Raw genomic sequence first — 23,011 nt, 5'->3', positions numbered from 1 at the left:
CAGAGTGACAGTGCCTTAGGAGCAGAAAGACAAAATGTATATTGTCCATCTGTGGTAGGGAAGAATAGACATGGGAGGGATTATAGATGTCATAGCATGAAATAATGCCTCACATATGGTAAAGAATATGTGAATTGTAAAGTGGGAAAAAATCACTTTGGGCCATATGTTCCCCTCTGGCATTAAACTGCATGGGAGAACAAAATAATCCAAAAATCATGTGATTTTTGAAGTGTAGCCATTCAACTGCATTCTCCTGCTGCCTTTGTACACTATGCAGACCGGAATCCAGACGTGCTGTATGAAAAGCTCCGCAATACTTTGAACAGTGCTAAAGAAAGGAGAGCAGGGCCCCACTCATATCCCAGTTTAAACCTTTCCCATGCTGGGACTGGCAAGGAAAAAAGAGCAAGGGTGGGCAGGGTAACAGTCCCGATACTCAGTTCAGAGTTTCAGTAGAATATGAGTCAGGCACATGGGATGGCATCCTAGCCTAAATAAAGGCAGTGGTAAAACTGCCATTGACCTAACAGGGCCAGAATTTCTGTCTCGTTATCTATCTTCGATGCCCCCATCTTCCTGGAATGACTGTGCAGTTGCTGCTGAGGCCCCACCGCAGGCTCCCGGTGCTGCTGTACCGCACAGCTCTCCCGACAGCATCTGGAGGTACAACGGGACATCGAGTCGTTCATGTTTGGTGCGGGACCACCTGTACCCTGAATTTAATGTGTGTGGATTTTAGGCAGTGTCAGGAGTATAACACTGTGGGGAGCTGCTAATTTGCCAGCTCATCCTTTCCTGTCATTTTAAAAAAAAAAAAAACAACAAAACCCCACAGCCTATTGGCCATGTTTTTACAGAGAAGGGAATAGTACAGTTACTTTTCTCCTTGGAGCAAAACCCCTTGAATTTATTAGTTTTGCTGCTTTCCTTACCATGCAGCCGAGGAGATGGGAGCATACACAAGGGAAGGAGTGCTTTGCAGGAGCTTCATTCAAAATCCATGTGTTAGCAGAAGATGGGACACATGGCAGTTCTGCTTACACAGAAAGAAGGCAAAGGTATAACAACAGGTCCCAGTACAAGGGAAGCTGTGTAACGTAACTTCATTTAGAAATAAGGGAAGTGTATTGAGCTATAAAGCTAGATAGAGGAGAAAGGTGAGGTGATCTGAAACAACAGAATACTATACCATGAAAATAAATAACTTATAATTAGGGCCTCTTGCATTCTCTAATTGTGGATTATTCCTTCTCCAAATAAATTATTTTCTGACATTTTAATTTCTCTGTTCCCTGGGCATTCAAGTTGCACTTTTTGTTTTCTAACTGATGATGTTTACTACAGTTGCTAAGACTAATTTCTTGCACATGGGGGAATAAAGTCTTTGTTGACTTTCAACTGCTTTGGCATGGGGCAGACTAAGGCGTGGGTTTCATGTGGGAATGGGTACAGAGAATCAAAACATCTGGACTGCAAAGGCTTTTCAGTCCCTTTGGTAAAGATGGGTAAAGAAGTTGAGGAACTGAATGCCAAGGGTTGTAATCCTCTCCATGCAGGGAAGAAAGCTGAGAGAAGAAATGCAGTAACAGATGTAGAAGGACATGGTGTTGGCAAATTCAAAAACTATTAAAAGATCCAATCAGGAGAGAATATGACATGCCTGGCATTAAACACAATAATTACAAACCTTTTTAATTGAAGTTCTTATGTATTTACTTAATGACACATCTAAAAATTATTTAATAAAAAATAGGGTATTCTGAGAAAAGAAGAGACTTCTAAATCTCTGCAGAAGGCTGGTGCTTCTGTTTTACTGAAAGCAGAAGGCATTCCAGAGGACTTCTGGTTTCGTGTCTGCAGCAGGTAGCGACAGTGGGTGCCTGAATGGCATACAAAGGGACTATACTGCTCAGAGACCTCAACACCAGGATTTCTCTTTGTCGTATTAATTCCTAGAGATGGAGGTTTGCCAGGACCCAGAAATATTTTTACACAAGTCGTAGACTGTAGAGAACAAACAAAATGCTTTTTGGTTCCAAACTACACAGACAGCACCTGATGCAGAGCAAGAACAGCAACCTTGTAGCACATTTGCTCATAGGTTAATGTTCTCCCTTACACACAGTATGTTCTTGAATCACATAGTTCATGTAATACTGAGTACCCCACAGTGGTACCAAACCACTCTGCGAAGCAGAGTGAGTATGCTGAGACAAATAAATCCAACACAGAAACCCAAAGAAGGAAAAGATTCAGTGAAGGGAGTGATGGAGTATCTGGAATTTGTATGCATCCACAGCAACCCATTCATTACATAAGTCACAGTACTATAGCATTGCCAGATGTCAAAAGGAGAAGAAATAATGTGAGATTATGGAAAAGTTGGAAGTAAAACATGAATTCTGAGAGCAACGGATGGATAATAAGAGTGTTAAAATGTATACATTATCTAAAACATGTATTTAGAGACTTTTATTTGGCATGAGTTCTTCAGAAAATCCTAATGGCAACTGCAGATAGATTTAAAAGGGCCCAGACTTCCACAGTTAACATAAAGAATGAGGGAACTTGTACAGCCAACACAATGTCAGTATGAATGATGTAAAATGATGTAAAAAATGCCGAACTGTGCATAGTAAAATGTTTCCTAGGAAAAGGAGCAAGGAGTAATATGTCCTAAAACATGGCTTCAGTAAATGATAATTTAAATAGGAAATGCTCCACAGAGTCAGTAAAAAAGGCATGGAAAACAAAGATATGTTATAAAAGAAAGCTAAAACAAAATTACAAGGCAGTGATATAAAATAAATGTCACAGCATCAAGATAAATACATGGAAGCAATTGAAGCAACTACTGTTTTCATGCAACAGTTCAGCTTCATACATATATTTATATTCTTTCAGATGATCAAAATAGGTCCAGATGTATCTAAGACTGGGCATGGAGTTGTCCTTGAGCTTAGGATAAAGGAGCATGGAAAACTTGTGTGGCTAAGAGCAAAACCAAAATTCTGTTTAAGACCTACTGGATATTGTTTTTACTGAGGTTGCACAATATTCTTAATGTCAGAGGGATTAAAACATTTTATAAATAAAAATAAAACATTTCTAAATGATGTACGTTTAGTTGCATACATAAAATGTAGATTTAGGCATTAGTTTGGTCAATTTGGCATCTTGGTCAATATAAGATACAGTTGACTAATTGGCTGTTTGTAGATTTTCACATGGTTATAACAAATAGCAGGTGTACGCTAGGTTACAAATGTGCATGTATGATATTGAAAACTTTCATTCAAGTAATTAATACTAGCTATTATAGATTTTAGCTGGAAAAGTTTCCCTCCTTCATTTGTCTAGATGGTTTTCCAAATAATTTCATTTAGACTTGTAAATGATTAGCATTTTTAAAAATTGGTCTTAGGTACATCTGAACTTGGACACTTAGAAGATAAGGAACACACTACAAAAGGCTCATTTAAAAACTTTGGTTTGCCTGTCTTCCCAGTTTACCTCTTAAAGCCTGTAGCAGAGTTAATTCCATTTCCCTGGCTACCAACACACAAAGTAAGGCCTGCAATCCTTTTTGACCTCTTATAGTGCCTTACCCCGATTGCTATGTTTTCTTATTTCTGCTGTAAACAAGGTTACTGACTTTAAACTTGTAATCTTCCTTTTATGATCTAACATGTTCTCATTCAGTTCTTCTATCTGTGCTTGTTTCAGCACACCTCTAAGAGTCTAATAATATATGCTCACCTTGTTTCTGCTTACATTATTACAACTTCTTAAATTAAATAGTGACATACTGCCTTTTTTCTCCAGAGTAAGTAGCAAACCGGCATTTCATTTTTTGCCTGACTGACTCTGCAACATAGATAATTTTCTTTTAGCACATTTTCAGTTTGTTTACAGCATACAATAGAAGTCATCTGGCATTTAATTCATTAACATGCTTTTGCCAATAATTTGTAGCTTTACCTCTAACAAAATACCATTCACAGTAACAACAACAGCATTCTGCAAAAAATACCGTAAGAGGACAAAGGATGGGCTGGGGAGAGCACTGGAATGGAATTTCTACTTTGCTCTTCTGTAACATCTTCCATTGTCATTCTTAAAGGACTTTTACAAAGATGAATCATTATTTCTATTTGCCTATGGGAGAAACTGAGTCACCTGAAGAGGAAGTGATTTGCCATACAGCAAGTTAGTGGCAGAGCCAAGAGCAAAGAACAAGGCTCTTCATTTCCTGCCTGATGCCCTCATGACATTAACTCAGTTTACAGCTCTGCCACAGTCTTTTTTATGACCTTAGGTGAGTCATTTGTGTCCTTTATACTGCAAACACTGAAGTGCATGTTCATTTAAGCTTTTTTTTTAAGATCACAACTGCCTGAAAACCCTCCACTACTACATTGGCCATATACATAGATGGGTCATTCTTTCTCACAGGTTCTTTGTAGGGGAGATTATGTTTGTTTGGCGCACTGTTATATTAGGTAAAACTTTATTTTTCCTGCTGTGTTTATTTTTTTTTCCCAGAAAGTTTTCACAAGTACTAACTTTAGCCAGGGGAAACCTGTGTTTGTAGATGATAGAAAGTGGTTAGAGGAGCCTCTCTCCTGTTGCTCAGAGGGTACATTACCTGTGTGCTATAGGCCCCCAATTCTTCAGATTTGCAAATGCTATTTTCCTTTTCCATAGACATCTGGAGCACGATGATCTGCACTCCAGATGAAGTCATGATGTGGATGAGAGGAGAGTTCACTCCTTCACCTACTGCTCTCTACACAGCGTGGATGAATAGCTGAAAAAAACACCTTTTTTCACCTGCCTTACCTCATCCCATATGCACATAGAGCTCCTCCAAACACCCCCTAGGATTCCTCACAAGAACACCTCTGCACTGTTCGACAAAGCCTCGTGTGGTAAGAAGCAGTCATTTCAGTATTTGGCTCTAAATTTGTTGTATATTTTGCTATTACTACTTTCGGATGTTCCCTCTGCTTTCTTCTATTCCTATTACTTTCCTTACTTCTTTTTGATAGTCTTTCTTCTATTTCTACTGTGTCTTCTCATTTTTTCATTTCTGTGTGTTTTTTTTTTTTTTTTTTTTTTTTTTTTTTTTGTTTGTTTTTTTTTGGTTTGGTTTGGTTTGGTTTTTTTTTCTCCTTTTTATGCTTCTTTTCCACAAGAAAAGGGAGGTGTTCCATTCTAGGCTGACCTCAGTCATAGAGGCATGGAGAGATCAGAGGGAGAGCTGGCAGAAAGCATTGCTCTTGTCTGGCTCTGAAGGGAGAGGACGAGGGCTCTGCTGCTGTGAGGATTTCCCAGAAGTAATATTGGAGCTGGTCCAACAGTTTATAGTAAAAGAACTGCAGTTCTAATGCAAGTTCAGCAAGGTGAAGATGATCTTTTTTCAGGTAGGTACAATAACCAAGACTGACTTGTCAGATGTGTCTCTGGTCTGAGAAATTAAATAACATCTTTGGATAGGATGCTACATGTTATACCCTGGACTTGAAGAATCCAGACTCCATGTGAAGTCTGACACAGGAAAGGCAGATCTCAGATCTCTGTTCTGTAATGAGCACACACAGTTAAGAAGAAAAGGCCCCATAACTGGAAGACACTGACAGACAACTGGAGTGTGTGGTGAATGCTAGAGACTCCCATGATGTGTGATACAGAAGCCTTGCTGCGGTAGGACCAAGAATTCCTTTAGATGGACATGTGGATAACTTATCTGTAGGCCAAAAATTAATTGTTGTGAGCACTCCCTAAAGGTAGTCAATTTTTATGAGAGAAAAGAAAGTTCTAGAAATGCAGCATGTACTTGGAGTAGGAAATTATAGTCCTCAGGGCCAGTGGGACTTCATTCCCATTGTCTGTGAGTGGTTCTTATGGAAGTTCTTCCTTCCACCATGGGGGAAATTTTCTATGTTAGTGATGTTATTGACAGTGGAAATTGCACAGTTTAGGGAAATCTTTTAAACATGCCAGGTTCATACTGCTGAGCACTCACAACAAAAGTATCAATTCAACACTCTATAAGAATCTGAGAGCAGGAGAGACTGAGAAGTTTGTGGCAGTCTGTGCTGCTGGGATGCACAAGTGCTCTCTGTGGGAACATGAGATTTTCTAAGGGCTGATGGCTTCCTGCTTGTGTATCTTGCCTGCAGTTCAGGTGGGAGGTAATGAAGGCAAGTGTGTGCTCAAGAGACAGGGAGTATCTTCTCTTGTGTTTGTACAAGACAGCAGTACAAATAGGTCAGGTCTCCAAGTGTTAAACAAGTATAGACAGTTATGGGAATAATTGGAAAACACTAAATTTAGTGCTTTGCAGCAACCTAATAACACGGATGGAAAGCAGAATGGTGGGCCTATTCTGAATATCTTTGATTTCATTTTTTTTATTGTATGTATTTATACTGTGCTTATTTATTGAATAAACTGAAATTAAAGCTTTGTGGCACAAGAAATGCATTACAACAATTAGCCTTAAATGAAAATGTTAAATGTAAACTTATTTTTTTCTGTTCAATGAATAATGGCTCTTCTTTTAAACTTTATTAGACGAATTAAGTAAATGTAAGTTTTCAAGACATAAGCCTTGGATCAAAGTAATTGTAAACAGTGAGCTCTTTGTGGCTACATCTACACTGCTCTTCATGTTGCCGCCAAACTCTATCAAGGTCCCAGGCTAGAGTGCCATATCTACACCCATATTAAAAGTTGTTTAGGACATCACAAAAAACTTTCATCAAATATATTCAATGTGACTGCATCCTGCATGGTGGTCACAGGTATTTCCTTAAGTAAGAAAGGTACAGGAATGCAGGAAATGAGGCATCTCCACAGTTCCAGGGTTCTGTGGATTTCAGCCAGATGGAATCCCTTCTTAGTATTGTCCAGTGATGAAGGGCGCATGTCTAGATTTTGTCATTCCTTAGGCCTTGAAAATATTTGCGAGGCATAGCTAATAATAGGAAAGTAGATGCTCAAAAGCCAGAACAGCGTATCCTCATGACTTTTGGCCATAACTATGCTGGTAGGGTATTATACATATGTAGAAGTACCTCCACCACTTCTGGGTGGCAAATACGTGTTTTATCTAGCCAGAGTTTCTGTACATTAGGAGTAGTGAACCAATATAAAAAGTACTCTGCTGGACTACCAAGATTAGCTTCACTTTTTCCTTCTCAGACGAAAAACTCTGGATGCAATCTACTGCAATGCTTTTGAGAATGAATTACACAACTGATTTGTCACCCACTTAGAACTGTTACAGCATGCAGTAGTCTTCTAGCAAAAATTATTCCGAGACATAACAGGACAAAAAGGTTTTAGGGACCAACAGCTGAGTGACATTTTGATACTGTCCTACCTATGAGTTTTATCCATTCTTTCTGAGTAACTCCAGGATGGACCTCTCAATCATTCATCTGCATTTATGATTTAATACTTCTGCTTCTCTGTAACTACAATGTTTCTTCTAGCTTCCCCCCCAAAAAAGAGGCTAGAAGGTAAAAATTTACTACCATAATAAACATCAGCTTTCAGTCACTATTATTTGTTTTATTCCTACTGCCCTTATCTCTATTGTTGTTTGTTTGATTGATTGATTTTGTTTTTCCTATTAGCTCTTTTTTCATATTTCTTTGTCACACTTTGCAATGAAATCTCTTGCCTTTTGATAGCTGGCATTCTTCTTTAAACTCAGCTCCTGGGGAGTTCAACAGTTTGGGCTCGGGTTTTAAAATGAATATACCTAGCCATTCTGGTTCCTGAGAAACAAACTGAACACATAAAGCAAATTTTAGCGAAAGGCTCATACATAAACAAACTGTCCTTTTAAAATAAATAAATACTTTTTTTTAAGCAAGTCTTAAGGATTTGGAGTTCTGCTTTGTGGATTTTCTTTTCAACATACATAGTCAGTAGTAATGCCTCCAACAGTCCCATTAAAAAGGCCAGCGCCCAGGAATACAGGCATAATCAAGTGAGCCAGGAATTATATGACGTGATGAGGGATGAACACCCAACTGAGAACAAGCTATTCTACAGACCAGTATAGGTTAAACAGGAGGCAAAGTATGAGCTGCAGGAGGGGATTCTGTTGCCTTATGAAGTCTCAGACTTATGAACTGAGATGGTTCATTTTCAGTGACAGGAACTGCACAGTCATAGCAGGTCATCACACATTTTGTGGGAGTGGAGCTACTGTGGGACACTTAGGCAAGAACTGTAAGCTGGAAACACATGGCCTCTTTGCGAGATGTAGGCTATTTAGCACACTGTGCTCACGCTGTTGCAATATGAAAGCAGTCCAGCACCACATGGGAAGTGTGAGCATTAGATACCTTGTGGGTGCCCGCATCTTAGCCACAAATAAGCAGCAATGCAAAGGCAAGAGACAGCATAAGCCTTTTGAACGTTAATAGGATGCCCTCAGGAAAGAAAAGCCTATCAGCAAAAGATGTATCAGGAATACACACACTCACATGCGGAATGGCATGGTCAGCATGTAAACAAATGGTACGAATTAGTACCATTACACCACTGTTAACTTTAACAAAGACAGATTCACGCTCATTACAAAAACTCACATGGAAGTCATAAGGAGGAGAAATAAGTTAAAAGAGGGACGTGCAAGTGAGTCTGTTCACACAGAACTGGCATGGTGGCAACAACTGTACCATTTGGAAATCAGTTTTCTTGGTAAAAAGCCCATTAAGTATTTTAAGCAGAAAGTTATTTCATGTTCATCATGTAATATTTGAAACAACTGAATAAACCAGAGTAAATATGTTTAAAAATAGATTAATACAGGTTTTTTTCATAGTGAAGAGTGATTTCTTACTATGCATACTGTCTTAAGAGTAGCTGTAGTAGATCCTGGAGTTCTGTGACTGTGTGACAATCTCTACTTTTATTACAGAGGAAAGGAAAAGCACATTCCTACTCTTCGCTAACATTCACATTCATTATCATCACATTCCTAAGAGAATGTGATTGTGATTTGAGCATACCTTAACGCTCAAAAATCAAAAGGTAAGTAGGAAGACACTAGCATTTACAATATTATGAGTTTTACAAGAGGATCATATTTCTTTTAGATGTGACTCATGATTTCTAAATGCTTCAGGTATGCAAGGGCGAGTTGTATAGAGACTGGGTTACATTAGTTGCTAGAGGAAGTTGCAGTAAGAGACGTGTTAACCCTAGAAAGACAACTGTCACTGATTCTAAGAACTTACAAAAATGCATAAACATCATACAAACTTGGAAAGAAAGGTAAAAGAGATATTAAGATACAACTTCAAAACCCAGTCCAACGAGGTTGACACAAGTATGGTTGCTAACTCCCAAAAGAACACCTTTTCACCCAGTGGTAGAATTGGCACTTTCCTGAGAACACCAGTCCTTTAAGGATGAGAGGGAAAATATGAACAAAAATGTCTTATTTAAAATACAACCACCATTTTTTTTCCCCCGGATGAACAACAGTCTTCACACTCCCTGCAGTCAACATTTACCTCAGTATATACTTTAAAATGTACTACCTGGAGTTATTGATACTCATGAGGCATTGATATCGATACTAATGTATACTATTAAAGAAATGTGGAGATTTTTAACTGGTAGTGGAAGTATCCTTATTTCAGTATCAACCAGAAGACATATTTTTGAAACATTTCAAAATATTTTGGCACACAGATTTTAAAGCATGGCTTGGAATATGCAGACTTTTCAGTCAGCTGTTCTATGTATCTACATAGTTTTGCAGAAGATGATTCAATTGTTAATAATTGATAGTATTTACTGCCCTCCTGCTGCTGAGTAAACAGCTTCATAAACTAACTCATGCCTTCTCTGTAACAGACAGAACATATGAGTTGCATTGGTAAGATGACAGGATCTTCACCTCTTGCTGGACAGCATACATTCTTCTAATAGAAGGAAGGTGTCCAAGCGGGCGCTAGCCAGAAGTGCTCTTGTCAGAATGGTTCCTGGTCTGGGACTGAGTGCTCTCGGTTTGGCCAGCGTCACAGGCAGCTGGAGGTAAGCGCTGAATGTGGTGGTGATATTCAAAGATGCATCCCAAATAACTGGTGGAAGGTGTGGGTTCCTTCTCACTGAGGAGGAGGAAGAGAATGTCGGAAGCATTTCTCATGGCACTTGGGATATCAGTTATCTAGTATAGATTGGGAGATAGGTTAGAGAAGGTACATTTACGTTTGTGGTTTAATGTACAATGGAGTGTAATCTTCCTTACAGCTGGAGTTCTGTGCACTGCTCCAATGCACAACACTGCATTATGTGAAATGGCTCCTCTGCCAGGGAAACAAGGAGGCTCTGCTCAGTGGTGCCATGTAGAGAGCACCAGAAGTACAGACCCTCACCTAGTGCTGCTCAGCCTCAGAAACGTTGTGTTAAAGGAAGCTTTGACAAACAATAGGAGGGGTTCTGCATTCCTAGGTGCAGTTGGTCAGAAACGGAAGGTGGGGTACAGGAGTTCATCATCACCATTCATTATCGGGAAAGACTGCTTCAAGTCACTCTTCTAGCTCTGTAGACTTGGCTAGATTTTCAGCACATAGCTGCCTCACAGCTACCTTAACTCCTGCTCTGCAAATGTTCTGCAATAACAAGATTAGCAACTTCAGTTTTGACATTAGCAGGGCACATCCACAGTATCTTCACTGCAGCAGACTGTGAGGGGGAATGTACAACTGTTCCTGCAGTTGGATCTTGTTTCTGGACCCTTTCTGCACATGGTGTTATAAGGTCAGTCAGTTAGGTCAAAATGGAAGCTCAGCTTCCTGCATTTACAATGTCATAAGCAGTAGGTAAGCCCTGGGTTTTGTCATTTGGTGTGGATATGTATAGACACACAGGTCAGAAGATTTGAAGCCTCCACATGAGGTTCTGTGGCCATAGGGCCAATCCAGAAAGGCCAGTGCACCCTGAAAAATGCCAGTATGACATCTCTTTATACTGGCACAATCATTTTGCCAAGTACACATTTCTGTATATAGTCAGACAGAGACTCAACAGGCAATTGCAAACAATGAGGGTGGTGCTCTGCCACTGGCAGTGAGGATGCAGCTTCCCACAGCATTCCCGCCATTACACTTCATTTGTCTCCTCACAGCTGTGATGTCCCAACGCCAGACTTCTGAAAGAGCAGAGTTTACCCAACGCGTTGGTGGAAGCAAGCACACACCCTGGGAAAGGGCCCACGAAAAGTGCACGTGTGGGCCCTTTTCACGTCTTCGGCCGCGGCTAGGCTAAATTTGTAACCTGGAAACGGCGCTAAAAGATGTTTGATGTTCGGCCAGACACTTCTCCCTGCAGCCGATCCCCAAATAACGCGACGCTCGGCCCGCTTTAGCGTCTATCTGCAGGAGGGGCGTAAAGTTGCGCGTTTCTGACTCGACCCGCCCTCCCAGCTCCCACAGCGACCGCCGCCAACCGCAGCCGCCCCTCGCCCCTCCGGGCTCGGCTGCCCCCGCGGGGTACCACCGCCGAAAACACCGCTACGGCGTGCCGCCCGTTCCGGGGCGTGTGTGGGAGTTCCCTCCTCGCCCCTGATCGCTGCCTCAAAACCCCAACCCTCCGCCCCAAACCCGGCGGCGGAGCGGGGTGAAGGTGTGTGTGAGTGTGTGTGTGTGTGAGGGGAAGGAACTGCCGGCGCCAGCCCCGCCCCGGCGCCGCGCGCCAGCCGTTACTGGGCGGTGGAGGGGGGAAGGGGCAGCCGGCGCCGTCTAGTCACGCCCCCTTTCCCCACCTGACCACGCCCCCTTCTCCGCCTGGCCCCTCCCCCTTCCCCCGCCCGGCCTCGGCTCCGGCGGGGGGCGCCCGCGGGGTGACAGGCAGGTCTAGGCCACAGCCGAGTGCGCACGCGTCAGTTCCGGCGGGGAGCGCGGCGCGGTGCGGCGCGTGGGTAGGAAACGCCGCGGTCGGCGGCGGGTTGAGGGGAGGGGGGGTGGGGGGGGAAACGAGCGGAAAAATGGCGGCGGCCGCGCAGCTCACGGATGAGGAGCTCTTCTCGGAGCTGAGGCGCTTCGGCTTCTCCCCCGGGCCGGTCACCGAGAGCACCCGGCCCGTCTACCTGAAGAAGCTGAAGAAGCTGCGCGAAGATGAGCGGGCTGGGGCCCGCGGCGGCGCCAACAAGACCCGGAACAGCAACAACAATAACACGGGGGCCGGAGCGGCGGCGGGCGGCGGCGGCGGCGGGCGAGCGGCCCCGGCCGTGGGACCGCGGCTGGTCGGCGCCGAGCACCCCTACCTCCCCGGGGCTGCCGCCGGGAGCGGCCGGATCCGCGCAGCACCCTCTGCCGGGGGCGGCAAAGTGCTGCTGGGCTTCAGCTCGGACGAGTCGGATGTGGAAACCAGTCCCCGGAGCCAGGCCGGCGCCGGCAGCAGGAGGGAGCGGGCTTCACCCCTCTTCCGCGGCCTGAGGCCCGCCGCCCCCCACGGCGCCTGCGGCGTGAGTAACAGCTCCCCCCCGGAGGAGGCGGCCCGGCGGAAGCCCAACGCCTGGTGGGGGGCGGCGGCCAGGAGAGCGGCGGCGGCTCAGGGCGTGAGGAAGCCCGGAGACGGCGACGAGGAAGGAGGGGAGGAGGACGAGGAAGAGGAGGAGGAGGAGGAGGACGAGGAGAGCGAGCAGCGGCGGTGGAAGAACCGGGCCGTGAACGGGAACCGGCTCCTCTCCTACGGCGGCATCAGGGACAAGTACTCGGACTCGGAGGAGGAGGAGGCGGCGGCGGGGGCGAGGGCCAAGCAGCAGGTACCAAAGGAGGAGTCTGCACTTCGCCGGCCCAGACGGAGCCTCAGCAAGTCTCCTGCTCCATTCATAACAAGCAAATGCGCTGCAGCCGGCGCTGGCGTGATGGAGACGGGCCAAGAAAGGGCTGGCGGAGGCTGTGGTGCTGGTGTAGTCGTAACGAATGACAGGGCGGCGGCGGCGGAGGCGGCTGCTGCCGGGAGTCTAGACGCGGGCAGAAATCAGGAGGAGGCGGCGGCGGCGGGGGGAGGAGGAGGTGGAGGATGTGAAAATCTGGACTCCAGTCCTCTCAGCCTCAGATACCGCATTGGCCTGTCTAAGAAATCCCCTACAGTATTGTTGCTGCCACCGCCGCTCACGGACGTGGACAGCAGTAAAATCACTGACCCTCCAGGCACCATTAGGAAAGCGACCAATAACCATGTTCTCAGCGGTGTTCCTGGTAGCTATAATGTTGAATCCAGGATCTATTCAGCTAGTAATAGCCTTCCCCCGGGTGGAACCTCCTCCTCCCTTAGACTCAACCACTCCAATCATACGGGTTCAAATAATACCTACCTGAAAAACACCTACAAGAAGAATCTCTCAGAGCCCGAGGAGGAGCTTCTCCAACAGTTCAAAAGAGAGGAGGTGTCCACCACTGGAGGCTTCAGTGCACATTACCTGTCCATGTTCCTCTTAACTGCTGCATGCTTGTTCTTTCTGATACTGGGATTCACATACCTGAGAATGAGAGGTTCTGGAGTAGCTGAGGATGTGGGATCCAACAGTAAGTATTAGATGAAGGGTAAGAGCAGTTTCTTTCTGCAGCTGGCTAAAACAACTGTTAATTCACCTTTGTGTTCCCAGACGTCCCTTACTGAGCAGTTCTGGGTTCCACCTTGGTATAGTCTTTCTATATAAAATGGAGCACAGAGAAATTGTCTTTCCTTAAATACATACCTTGCAAGCTAGTATAATAAGGTTGCAAGGCGTTTGAGGATAAACTCAAATCCTGGCATTCCATGCTGTAATCTGTTGATACCTTGTTTTCTAGCATGTTTTCTTCATAAAGCAATTTTATGTGTTTTGTTCAATATAGCAGATCTGTGGTTAATAGAGAATTGATGAGGTATGACTTTATGCTAATCTCACAGAAGTAATCATTCACACTTAGATATCTGGGATTCCTGCAGGGCTAAGGTTTGACTGTAGTTGGTAATAAAGCGGGTTGTTTTCATCTATGTGTACTGGGGCTTGAAAAGGACAATAGGTTGAGATGATGTTAGACAATGTAGCAAACTTGATGCAGTGATTGCTGGACCTATTGTGTGTTGTTTTCTAATAAGTCCTTTTTTCTAAATTTAGTGGAGAGTGTGTTTATACATGAAATACTGCTGTGCTTTAGAGCTTTTTTTTTTTTAAAATCTTGAATTACTTGGGAGCTTCTTTAATAGGTGAAAGTAACTTCTCAGAATGGAATTAGAAACTACCATTTTGTATTCACAAAGCATATGAAAATGGAAACGTACCACCTAAGGGTGGAGATTCATGCTAATTCAATTATTGACTGCTCCAAAATGGGCAGTGGAGTTTCTAACATCAGAAAGAAAAATCATGCCATTGCTGTCTTAATTTCTCATCAGGAGCAATGAAAAATGATGCAAAAAGCTTGTTTTGGCATGTGAGAGTGTTAGAAGGTCCTTGGAGACTTGAATTTTTCTTGAAGGCATGTGGGGTTTATGCATGTGCATATATATTTCTTTGTATGGATAGTAGAGGGTTTATATACTCATGTGTGGGCATGTATACAGTGCCTTGTAAGGAGTGATCCCACTGTTAGATTGGGATCTGCTAGATGTTACAGGGCAGAAATAGCAGTGTGGGCTGTTTCTTTCTCTTCTCCCCCCCGCCTTCGAATGTTATTCATTATAGTATCAGAAAAGTTCTTAATTCTGTTTTGCGCTCTTTGCAGGAGGGAGTAAAGGATTTAGCATTTAGAAAGGACAGTAGCAGCAAGGACTTAAGCATTTGCAGTGGTTTCATTGCTGTCCACGTGGCTCTTAAGTAGTGTTTAGTACTGTTTTTTTGGGAAGGTGGTGAACATATGCAGGTGGGCTAAAATTAGGTACAGGATAGTGTGACTGTTGGGACTACTCATATTCTGTGGTTAACTTCTGGCCAGAACTGCTAGAGGCAGAGATACATTTTCTTATATCCTGATAAGCTGTGTAATTCTACTAAGATGAATTAGATTTTTTTTTTTCCTAGTCTTGAAATATGATGATTCTACTAGGGGAGAAGGTCTGTCAGCCTATTGGGGTAAACTTTCTGACTGACAAATTCAGTAGTTAAAACTTGCCTTCCATGCTGATTGACAAAACTGAATGTCTCAGCTATGCAGATAGCAGTAATACTGTGAAAAGAAACCCACTCTGAACTTTTTGTCTTGGGAGAGAACTTAATTTTGAATGTGTGAACTTTCTTACAGAGTGTGGGATCACTGTGTTGAGTATATTGCTCTTAAAACATTAACCCAGCTGGAACTGTATACAGGGAAAATTGTGCTCTTTTGCTTAGGTTAGGCTGCCCAGCCAGTGGTCTGGTAGCCCAGTGTTGCTTGATAGTTCAGTTAAGCCAGTTCTTGGCCTGTTCCTATTGGTTCTTTTTTTTTTCAGTGGAACTCCTGGGAGTGGATTTTCTGAAGAATTGTTCTGACAGCATCACTCACATTTCATCTGTCTTTCCTTTTTCACGGCCCTGGGCTTTGCAACATAACAAATGGGAACAGGGCCCATTGGAAGAAGCAAGCCCCAGGTTTTGTGCTAGCTCCTTTGATAGGAAGAGGAGCAGACTCCTCCTTCTAAGTCATGTGGAAATGGGCAGTGAATTACCTTGCCCATATGCTCAGCACGTGCTCACTAAATTCTTACATCTCAAATAGGCATATGCAACGAAAATATGGTAGGTCTGTAGAACAGGCAAGAACAGACAAGACAGGCCAATAAAGACTGATTGCTACTGGGAAGGGAAAGAACCCAGTCTTCTATTACATGCTTCCCTAAGCTTAAACATCATCTGAGTGAGTCCTTTGGCTCTTATTCTTGTGTGGGCGTATTGTCTGTTTTCTTTTTAGAAGCAGAACTGATTCATACATTTTTATTGAAAAATAACAGTGTATCTCAAGAAACAACCTTTCAGTTAGGTGATTGGATACTGATTTTTTTCTGTCTTTTAGGTGGTTGTAGGTAAGATTCTGTTGGCTGAGGGTGATTTGATTGTGAAAAACTCAGTTATTTTCAACTTCAAACTATATCATAAAAGGTTTTGGGATTCAGTGGAGTTGCGCTATATCCATCTCTATAATTGTTGTAGTTACTGTGAGAAAGCAAAATGGGCAGTGATTTGTATATTTGGATGACTTCTTATTTTAAATTTGTAGGGAATTATGCACAATGAGCTTAATGTTGGTTGACTTAATTGTTCATTACCTAAAATGAAATTCAATCAAAATAAAGTGTTACTGTGTCTGACACACTGAAAAATATGTATCACCAAGTACACCCAATATCAGCATTTACAGTATTTGTCAGGCTGTAATCTGAGAACAGAGGAGGTATGTTTAATGGGGGAGGCTTAAAACTAGGTATTGGGGTTGAATTTAGGCCAGGTAAAATAATACAGATGAGAAGCAGTAATTGGAAAACTTCAGAATAGGATTGTCACTTATATTGTTCATAATGTTCAAATGATTTCTTATTCAGAGCTCTGAAATGGATATGAAGTGCTTTAGTTTTGATGCATACGAGGCATAAAATGTTCAAAGATAAACTGGAGTTGGGCTAATTTTTCCAATCTAACCTACATTTAGTCACTTGAGGTAAGGTTGTGCATTTAGCTGTCTACAATGTAGGTAATTATCTATGGGGCTCTTACTAGAGCTTCTTAAACCACTGAAATTAAGCTACTCTTCAAGCTTACATAAAAGACCAACTAGTGCATAGGTGCATATTGCGCTTGCTGTCTCTGGCAGTGTTGTATGTGAAAAGAAAGCTCAGTTTGGGCTTGGTTGCTGCTAACCTCATTCATGTGGCTGTTGCTGTAAAGCACATTTTGCTTGGACGTGCTTTCAAAATACCGTGGAATTGTATCAACTTCTTGCCAAGCCAGCATTTTGTCAGGAAAATAGTAGATTTGACTTTTGTCTACTTCCTAGGGTTTTTCAAACCTTGAAGAGTTGGGTATCTTTTCCAATTTCTTTGGATTTGTTTTGTAATGTTACCCTGAGCATCTCAAGTGGCTGCTCCCATGAGTTAGTTCTGAAGTTATTCTTTGTGGAAAGGTGATAACTCTCAGATCAGTAGATGTTGCTTTTAGGTCTGGTTTATTTTCTGAAAGATGAGGATGCTAGTTTAGGTGCTGCTAAGGTTGTAATCTGAAATAGGTTTCGTTTAAGTTACTCTTGCTGTTTCTGCTCCAGTGCTTTCCTTGGGGAGTAATTGATGTGGCAAAAAACAACAACAACAAAAAAAGTAATCTTGAAACTGTCAAGTAGTTCTTGTTTAAAATCTCATGTTCTTATTAGGAGAGGCTTTTGAAAGTGACATCTCTTGCTAGTAATTTTGATCTTTCTGTGATACTTGTTACACAACAACTGCTAGGAGGATAATACTGTATCTGCTACAACTTGTGGTTTTGAAATGTTAATTCAGTGAGGTTTAGCAGTCGCTTATATTCCAAGTAGAAGCTTATGCAAATCACAATTCTAAGAGTTTAATTCTATTCCATTGACGATCCTTTGTTCTCAACTTCTAAATCTCTCGGGTGTTAAAACTTCTGTGGAATTTTATGCAGGGAATTTCATTGTTAAGATGTTAGACTTGCTATATAAAAGACAAGAAGATGACTGTTGTGCTCACAGGCCTGCAAATTACTATTAAAGTGCTGTGGTATTTCACAGATAACTGTTACAAATCTACTTGTCTTTTAAGATCCCCTTCTGAGAAGTCTTCTTCACAGTGTTGGCTTCAATGGAAGAAGATGAATTTTGTGTAAGAAATATTTATAGAAGAGAAGGTAGTAAAGAGAGGAAGCAAATTTGGAGGGATCCTGTACTTTGTTGCTATTATTATTGCTTGTGCTTTGCAGGTAATACTTGTAGCTGACAATGTAACAACTTACTCTATTGACATATTAGCATATAGCTCTTTCACTTTCCGTATATTTCTGTAAACTTTAGTTAGCAAATATTTCTCTTCTAGGTGATACAAAAGAAAATCCTGATGTGCATCTTAAAGACTAATCTCTCTTGTAGCTGATCTCACTTCTGTGGTTTGGTGAGTTTTGGATCAGGATCAGTAGGTCAAAAAAACCCTAGGCTGCCTTCATAAGGTAAAGCCAGGCAGAATGGTTAAATTTCCATAGGATTCTTGACATTTTTAAACTAGTCTTCCTTATGGTATATCAGAAATAACTCTTAAAAATGAGGAACAGATTTGACCAAGACTTGTACCGAGGAAATTCCAAATAATTGTTGCATAATGCAAAGTAGTTTGTCTTAGTTGGCAACTTCAGATCCTTCCTAAGGGATAATAAACAGTCTGCTTACCTTTACAGCAGATCTGTAGTATAAATATGAAAATTGCGTATAAGTATTTGAAACAAATTATGCAACTTTAGAATTACTGATTTAAGGAGATTGTGGTGCTTGATACTTTGTTCAGAATACTTAGAACTAACTTATTTGGCATTCATACCTTAAATGTGTTGCTGTTTGCAGATGCACACAAAACTTTCCTTATGCCATGACTTTAGATATTCTTACGGTGGCTTTTTTTTAACGTTACTGTTGTAGGCTCTGCTTTTTTTGTGAAGTCAGTCATGGGAAATTGGAACTAAAATTACTTGCCTGGGGAGCAGGGATGCAGAAGAGCTTGACAGGATCTGTGTTCATTAGGTATCAAAAAATAATTGAAAGCTTGCACTCCATTCCATGGCGCATAATAATTTCTCAAAAGAAAATTTGATTTGATGTGAGAAAATTAAGGGTGATCTAGGATCTGAAAGCAGATCTGGTTGCAACTTTTCTATGTTTATAAAGCACTGCAGACTAGAAAGAAGTGGGGGAATGCAAAAAGCAAACTTGTGTTTCTTTTGTTAAGAACCTCTGCCAACTCTAGCAGCGTTCAAGTGCAACGCAGATTTCTTTCTGCTTAGGACAAATGCATACAGCAGTAATGGATGCAGTGGAAATATTTTAAGGGAGAGCCTGTGATAACCAAGGACTTCAATTTAGCATTGTAGGAGCCCCACTTTTCACTGTTTCATAATTTTTAAGTATCCAGTATGAGAAGTGAATCAGGCCTACAGTCTTTCTATTCTTGGGGATCAACTGTGTTTCTGAAAAATCATGTACATTTTAACTCCTGTTGACATCTGTGTTTCATCTGGGAGTAGCAGGTCGCAAAACTTTGGCTTGATTGCTTACCCAGCTAAGCTGGCAGGAGTGCTAGAGTTGTAGCGAACTGATTGATCTCTGTCGTGCTTCTGGACTTGTGCTTCAGCAATAGTTACGAACATGTGAAAAGGCCAGATCTGCTGTTTGAGAAAGTCGCTTGGTCAATTAACAAAAAAAACTTAGGCAAGTAAATTAAGCAAGTACCTTGTTTTTTGTTAATGAAAGTGCTGTTCCAATGCTGTGGAGACACGGAGTCCATTGTAATCATGAAGCATATATTCCTTACACCTTTAAAGTTGCTGTGGGCATTTGTATTCTCTGATAGAATTAGTTGTCTGCTGTGATTTGTGGTAGGTTGAGGGGAGTAAGTTGATTGGTTAAGAGATTGTGAAATTAAGGTAGGTTAAGAAGAAAAAGTGATTTTTCAGGGGACTTGCTTGTTTGCTAAGAACTTCAGTAGTAGTATCTTTGTCCTTACTCTTCCTTTCTTGGCTCCTGCTGTTGCTGCTGGTAGGTCTAGAGTTCTGGAAGAATGTGGCAATGCCTTTGCTGTGGTTCTGAAAAATGAGGACATGGTGTAACCCTGCCACTGATCAAAGTAACCTTGATGGCTTCTGTCTACTGAGGAATTCTGATTTAGAAAAAGTTGGAAAAGGGACAGTGTTACTGATGGAAAGAAGCATACCAATAGATACAAAGATAGATTGAAGAACCACTGCACAACTTAAAGTTGATCTCATATAGGTTCCTTCTGCGTAGAAGGCTGGTTCCAGTTTATAATGTCTGATATTGAGTCCTATTCTATTCTACTCCCCACAATGTTGTTCAGTGCTGTTTCTCTGTTCTGCTGTATATTTACAGTCTGCTGTGGAGGGTGAGAGGATAAGGAGCAAGTGAGTGTGGATGCATGCTAAACGTGAAAGACAGATGTGGTGTACCTGTTGGGCCTGGTTTGTTGGAGATGTGCTGTTACACGTGGTGTTTTGCAGAGATGAAGTCTTCTTTTTGCAGAGGAAATGATCAAATTTTCTGCATACCAAAGGTCATATTGTAACACAGGTATCTTGAATAAAGCTGCCTTTTTACAGTCTTAAATTCCTTTAGCTGCTTTAAATTAACTCTGAGTTACAGACTGAACTGATATAGAAGGCTGCTTAGTGTGGGGAGGAGAAGATATAGGGGCTTGAAAAGAGAGGTCTAACATTGAGTTAAATGGCATTAAAACTTACTAAGTAGTCTACAGGATCCTTTGAATTCTAGTGCTGCTGTACTAGATAAGTAAGAAATAGGTCTGTTCATAAATGAAGGATTGTAGACCAATTCCTAGGCCAGTTTTTATTTGTCTTGGAGAAGGCCATTTACTTAAAAATTGGAAAATGGCTCATTAGAAAACCATCGTTTTATATACAGACTAAGACTTCCTTCATACTGCCTTTATTCACTTTAAGTCTTAATACAGGGTTTATATACAGTCACATCTCCTTAACTTTTTCTTTCTTGAAAAGTGCAAGAAAGCAACAAATACAAACACAGGCTGAGCAATGAGTGCATCAAAAGCAGCCCTGTGGAGAAAGACTTGGGGGTATTAGTGGATGGAAAACTGAATATGAGCCAGCAATGTGTACTTGCAGCCCAGAAAGCCAACTGTGCCTCGGGCTGCATCAAGAGAAGTGTAGCCAGCAGGCCAAGGGAGGGGATTCACCCCCTCTGCTCTGGTGAGACCCCACCTGCAGTGCTGTGTCCAGCTCTGGGGCCCCCAGAGCATAAAAAGGACATGGACCTGCTAGAGTGGGTCCAGAGGAGGCCACAAAGATGCTCAGGGGGCTGGAGCACCTCCCTTCTGAGGACAGGCTGAGAGAGTTGGGGTTGTTCAGCCTGGAGAAGAGAAGGCTCTGGGGAGACCTTATAGCGGCCTTCCAGTACTTAAAGGGGGCTACAGGGAAGGTGGAGAGGGACTCTTTAACGGGGAGTGTAGTGATAGGACAAGGGATAATGGTTTTAAAATGAAAGAGGGTAGATTGAGACAGAAGGAAGAAATTCATTGTGAGGGTGGTGAGGCACTGGTACAGGGTGCCCAGAGCAGCTGTGGCTGCCCCCTCCCTGGGAGGGTTCAAGGCCAGGCTGGACGGGGCTTTGAGCAACCTGGGCTGGTGGAAGGGGTCCCTGCCCAGGGCAGGGGGCTTGGAACTAGGTGATCTTCAAGGTCCCTTCCAACCCAAATCATTCTATAATTCTATGAAACTTTTATACTTCATGATGTCTTGGGTAAATGCAGCATCAGCCTGTCCTTGCTAAGGGAACCAGCTGAACAGAACTTTACCACAAGAGGATTGCTGGGATGAGTTGGGTAAATATAATGTTATTCCAGACTAAAGTTTAAGGCCACATCTAGATTTTAATTTTCCTTTTATCCACAGGAAAGTGTTTCTTTGAAGGTCAGTTAAATCTTTGAATTTCTTACTGGAGAAGTCTCACTGTCCATTGACTTCATATCCGCTCATGTCAGCTTTAGGATGTTTTCAATAGGCTGCTTATCAAAGCTGCTCGCCTCATCCATCTGTCTCCTCAGTACTCCTCATCTCTCTGTGTAGTTATACAATAAAACATTCCACTGCAGACTCATTCAGTAATACTTTTCCCAGTGTCTGTTCAGTATCAGCAAGCTGCATAACATGAGCCCCTGGTGCAGTATTTCTGTATCTCTCAGAAGTCTAGGTAGAACTAATCTGAAACCTGTCAATGGATGCTAAGCAATGGAGCATTTACTGTGAATGAAGGGTTTCAAATATCAAAAGGTAAATGTGTGTTTGGTTTTTGGTTTTGTTTTGTGGTGGTTTTTTTTTTTGTTAATGTTGCCTGAAACAGCTCTTGATTGTGGTGTGTAGTGTTTTGTTTCTGTTTGTTCTTTTTATTTTTTTTTAATTGCCAGTATATTTTCTTGAAAATAATAAAACATTCATCATGAAATTTTCTGTTCATATGTGCCATTTGACCTATATATAAAAGTTTAGTGGGCTGTTTCTTTCTCTCAGGTGTCATGCTTCAGACAACCCCTGAGAGGCCTCTTTCAGGTTATGGAGATATACAGTCCAACCAAATTCTGGGGAAGGGCCAGTCTGTCAGTCTTGTGCTGTTTCTCATTCTTGCAAATTCCTTGGAAATGGTTTACTGTTACTTTGTAAATAAGAGAGAATGATTTATGAAATTCTTGGTTTTGAAAGGAAGAGGGAAGTATGATGACAGGTTCATCCTAGTCTGTCTCTGTATTGGTTTGAACCAGATGTATGATCTAAGGAAGCTTCTGGAAGTGAGAGGCAAAGTGTATTTCAAGGAAAAAGCTGAAAAGGTGCGTGCTTTTTTTTTTTTTTTTTTTAAATGTGTGTGTCAAAGGAACTTTATGCTGTCGTGGGGAGACTTAATCTAGCTGAGAAAATAAGGTTGGAGATGCAGATTTCCTTCTGGAGAAGGAACTAGTCTCACTACTTATTTTTGGGTTTTGTTTCTCTTATCTGTAAGCATGTGAAGTGTACTGCTTATGCAAAAGCAGCTTTGGATAAAGGTGTTCCTAAGTCATTGTGGGAAATGGAGAGTCTGAGCTGTATCTAAAGGATATATTCTTGTTTGGGTACTTTATATTTTGTATATAATAACAAACACATGTTCATTTTGATATAAACACAGAAAAAAATAAAATGGAGTGTTGGACATCTGAAAGAGCCATCCTGTTGTATGATCTGTACAGTGTACTTTGAGCTAGTAATTTTTAGTTTCTCATT

The 23,011-nt window shown here is 42.0% G+C and overlaps 1 protein-coding gene across 2 annotated transcripts in view; it reads left to right on the top strand.

The window, feature by feature from the left end:
- Positions 1 to 11,953: 11,953 nt before the first annotated feature.
- Positions 11,954 to 23,011, top strand: part of LEMD3 (LEM domain containing 3) — a 52,348-nt gene continuing 41,290 nt past the window's right edge. Inside the window, exon 1 of one of the 2 annotated variants that reach the window (XR_006165307.1) lies at positions 11,954 to 13,568. Coding sequence is in view for 1 of the 2 variants with exons in the window: in XM_009968165.3 (XP_009966467.3) it covers positions 12,023 to 13,568 (1,546 nt within the window). In the remaining variant the exon portion in view is untranslated. The remainder of the gene's footprint in view (positions 13,569 to 23,011) is intronic. The other variant, XM_009968165.3, reaches the window with a different exon arrangement.

The sequence above is a fragment of the Tyto alba genome, unplaced genomic scaffold (assembly GCF_018691265.1).
Source record: "Tyto alba isolate M040663 unplaced genomic scaffold, T.alba_DEE_v4.0 Super-Scaffold_2, whole genome shotgun sequence".
Classification (NCBI taxonomy): domain Eukaryota; kingdom Metazoa; phylum Chordata; class Aves; order Strigiformes; family Tytonidae; genus Tyto; species Tyto alba.
This window is presented reverse-complemented; position numbering and strand designations above follow the sequence as displayed.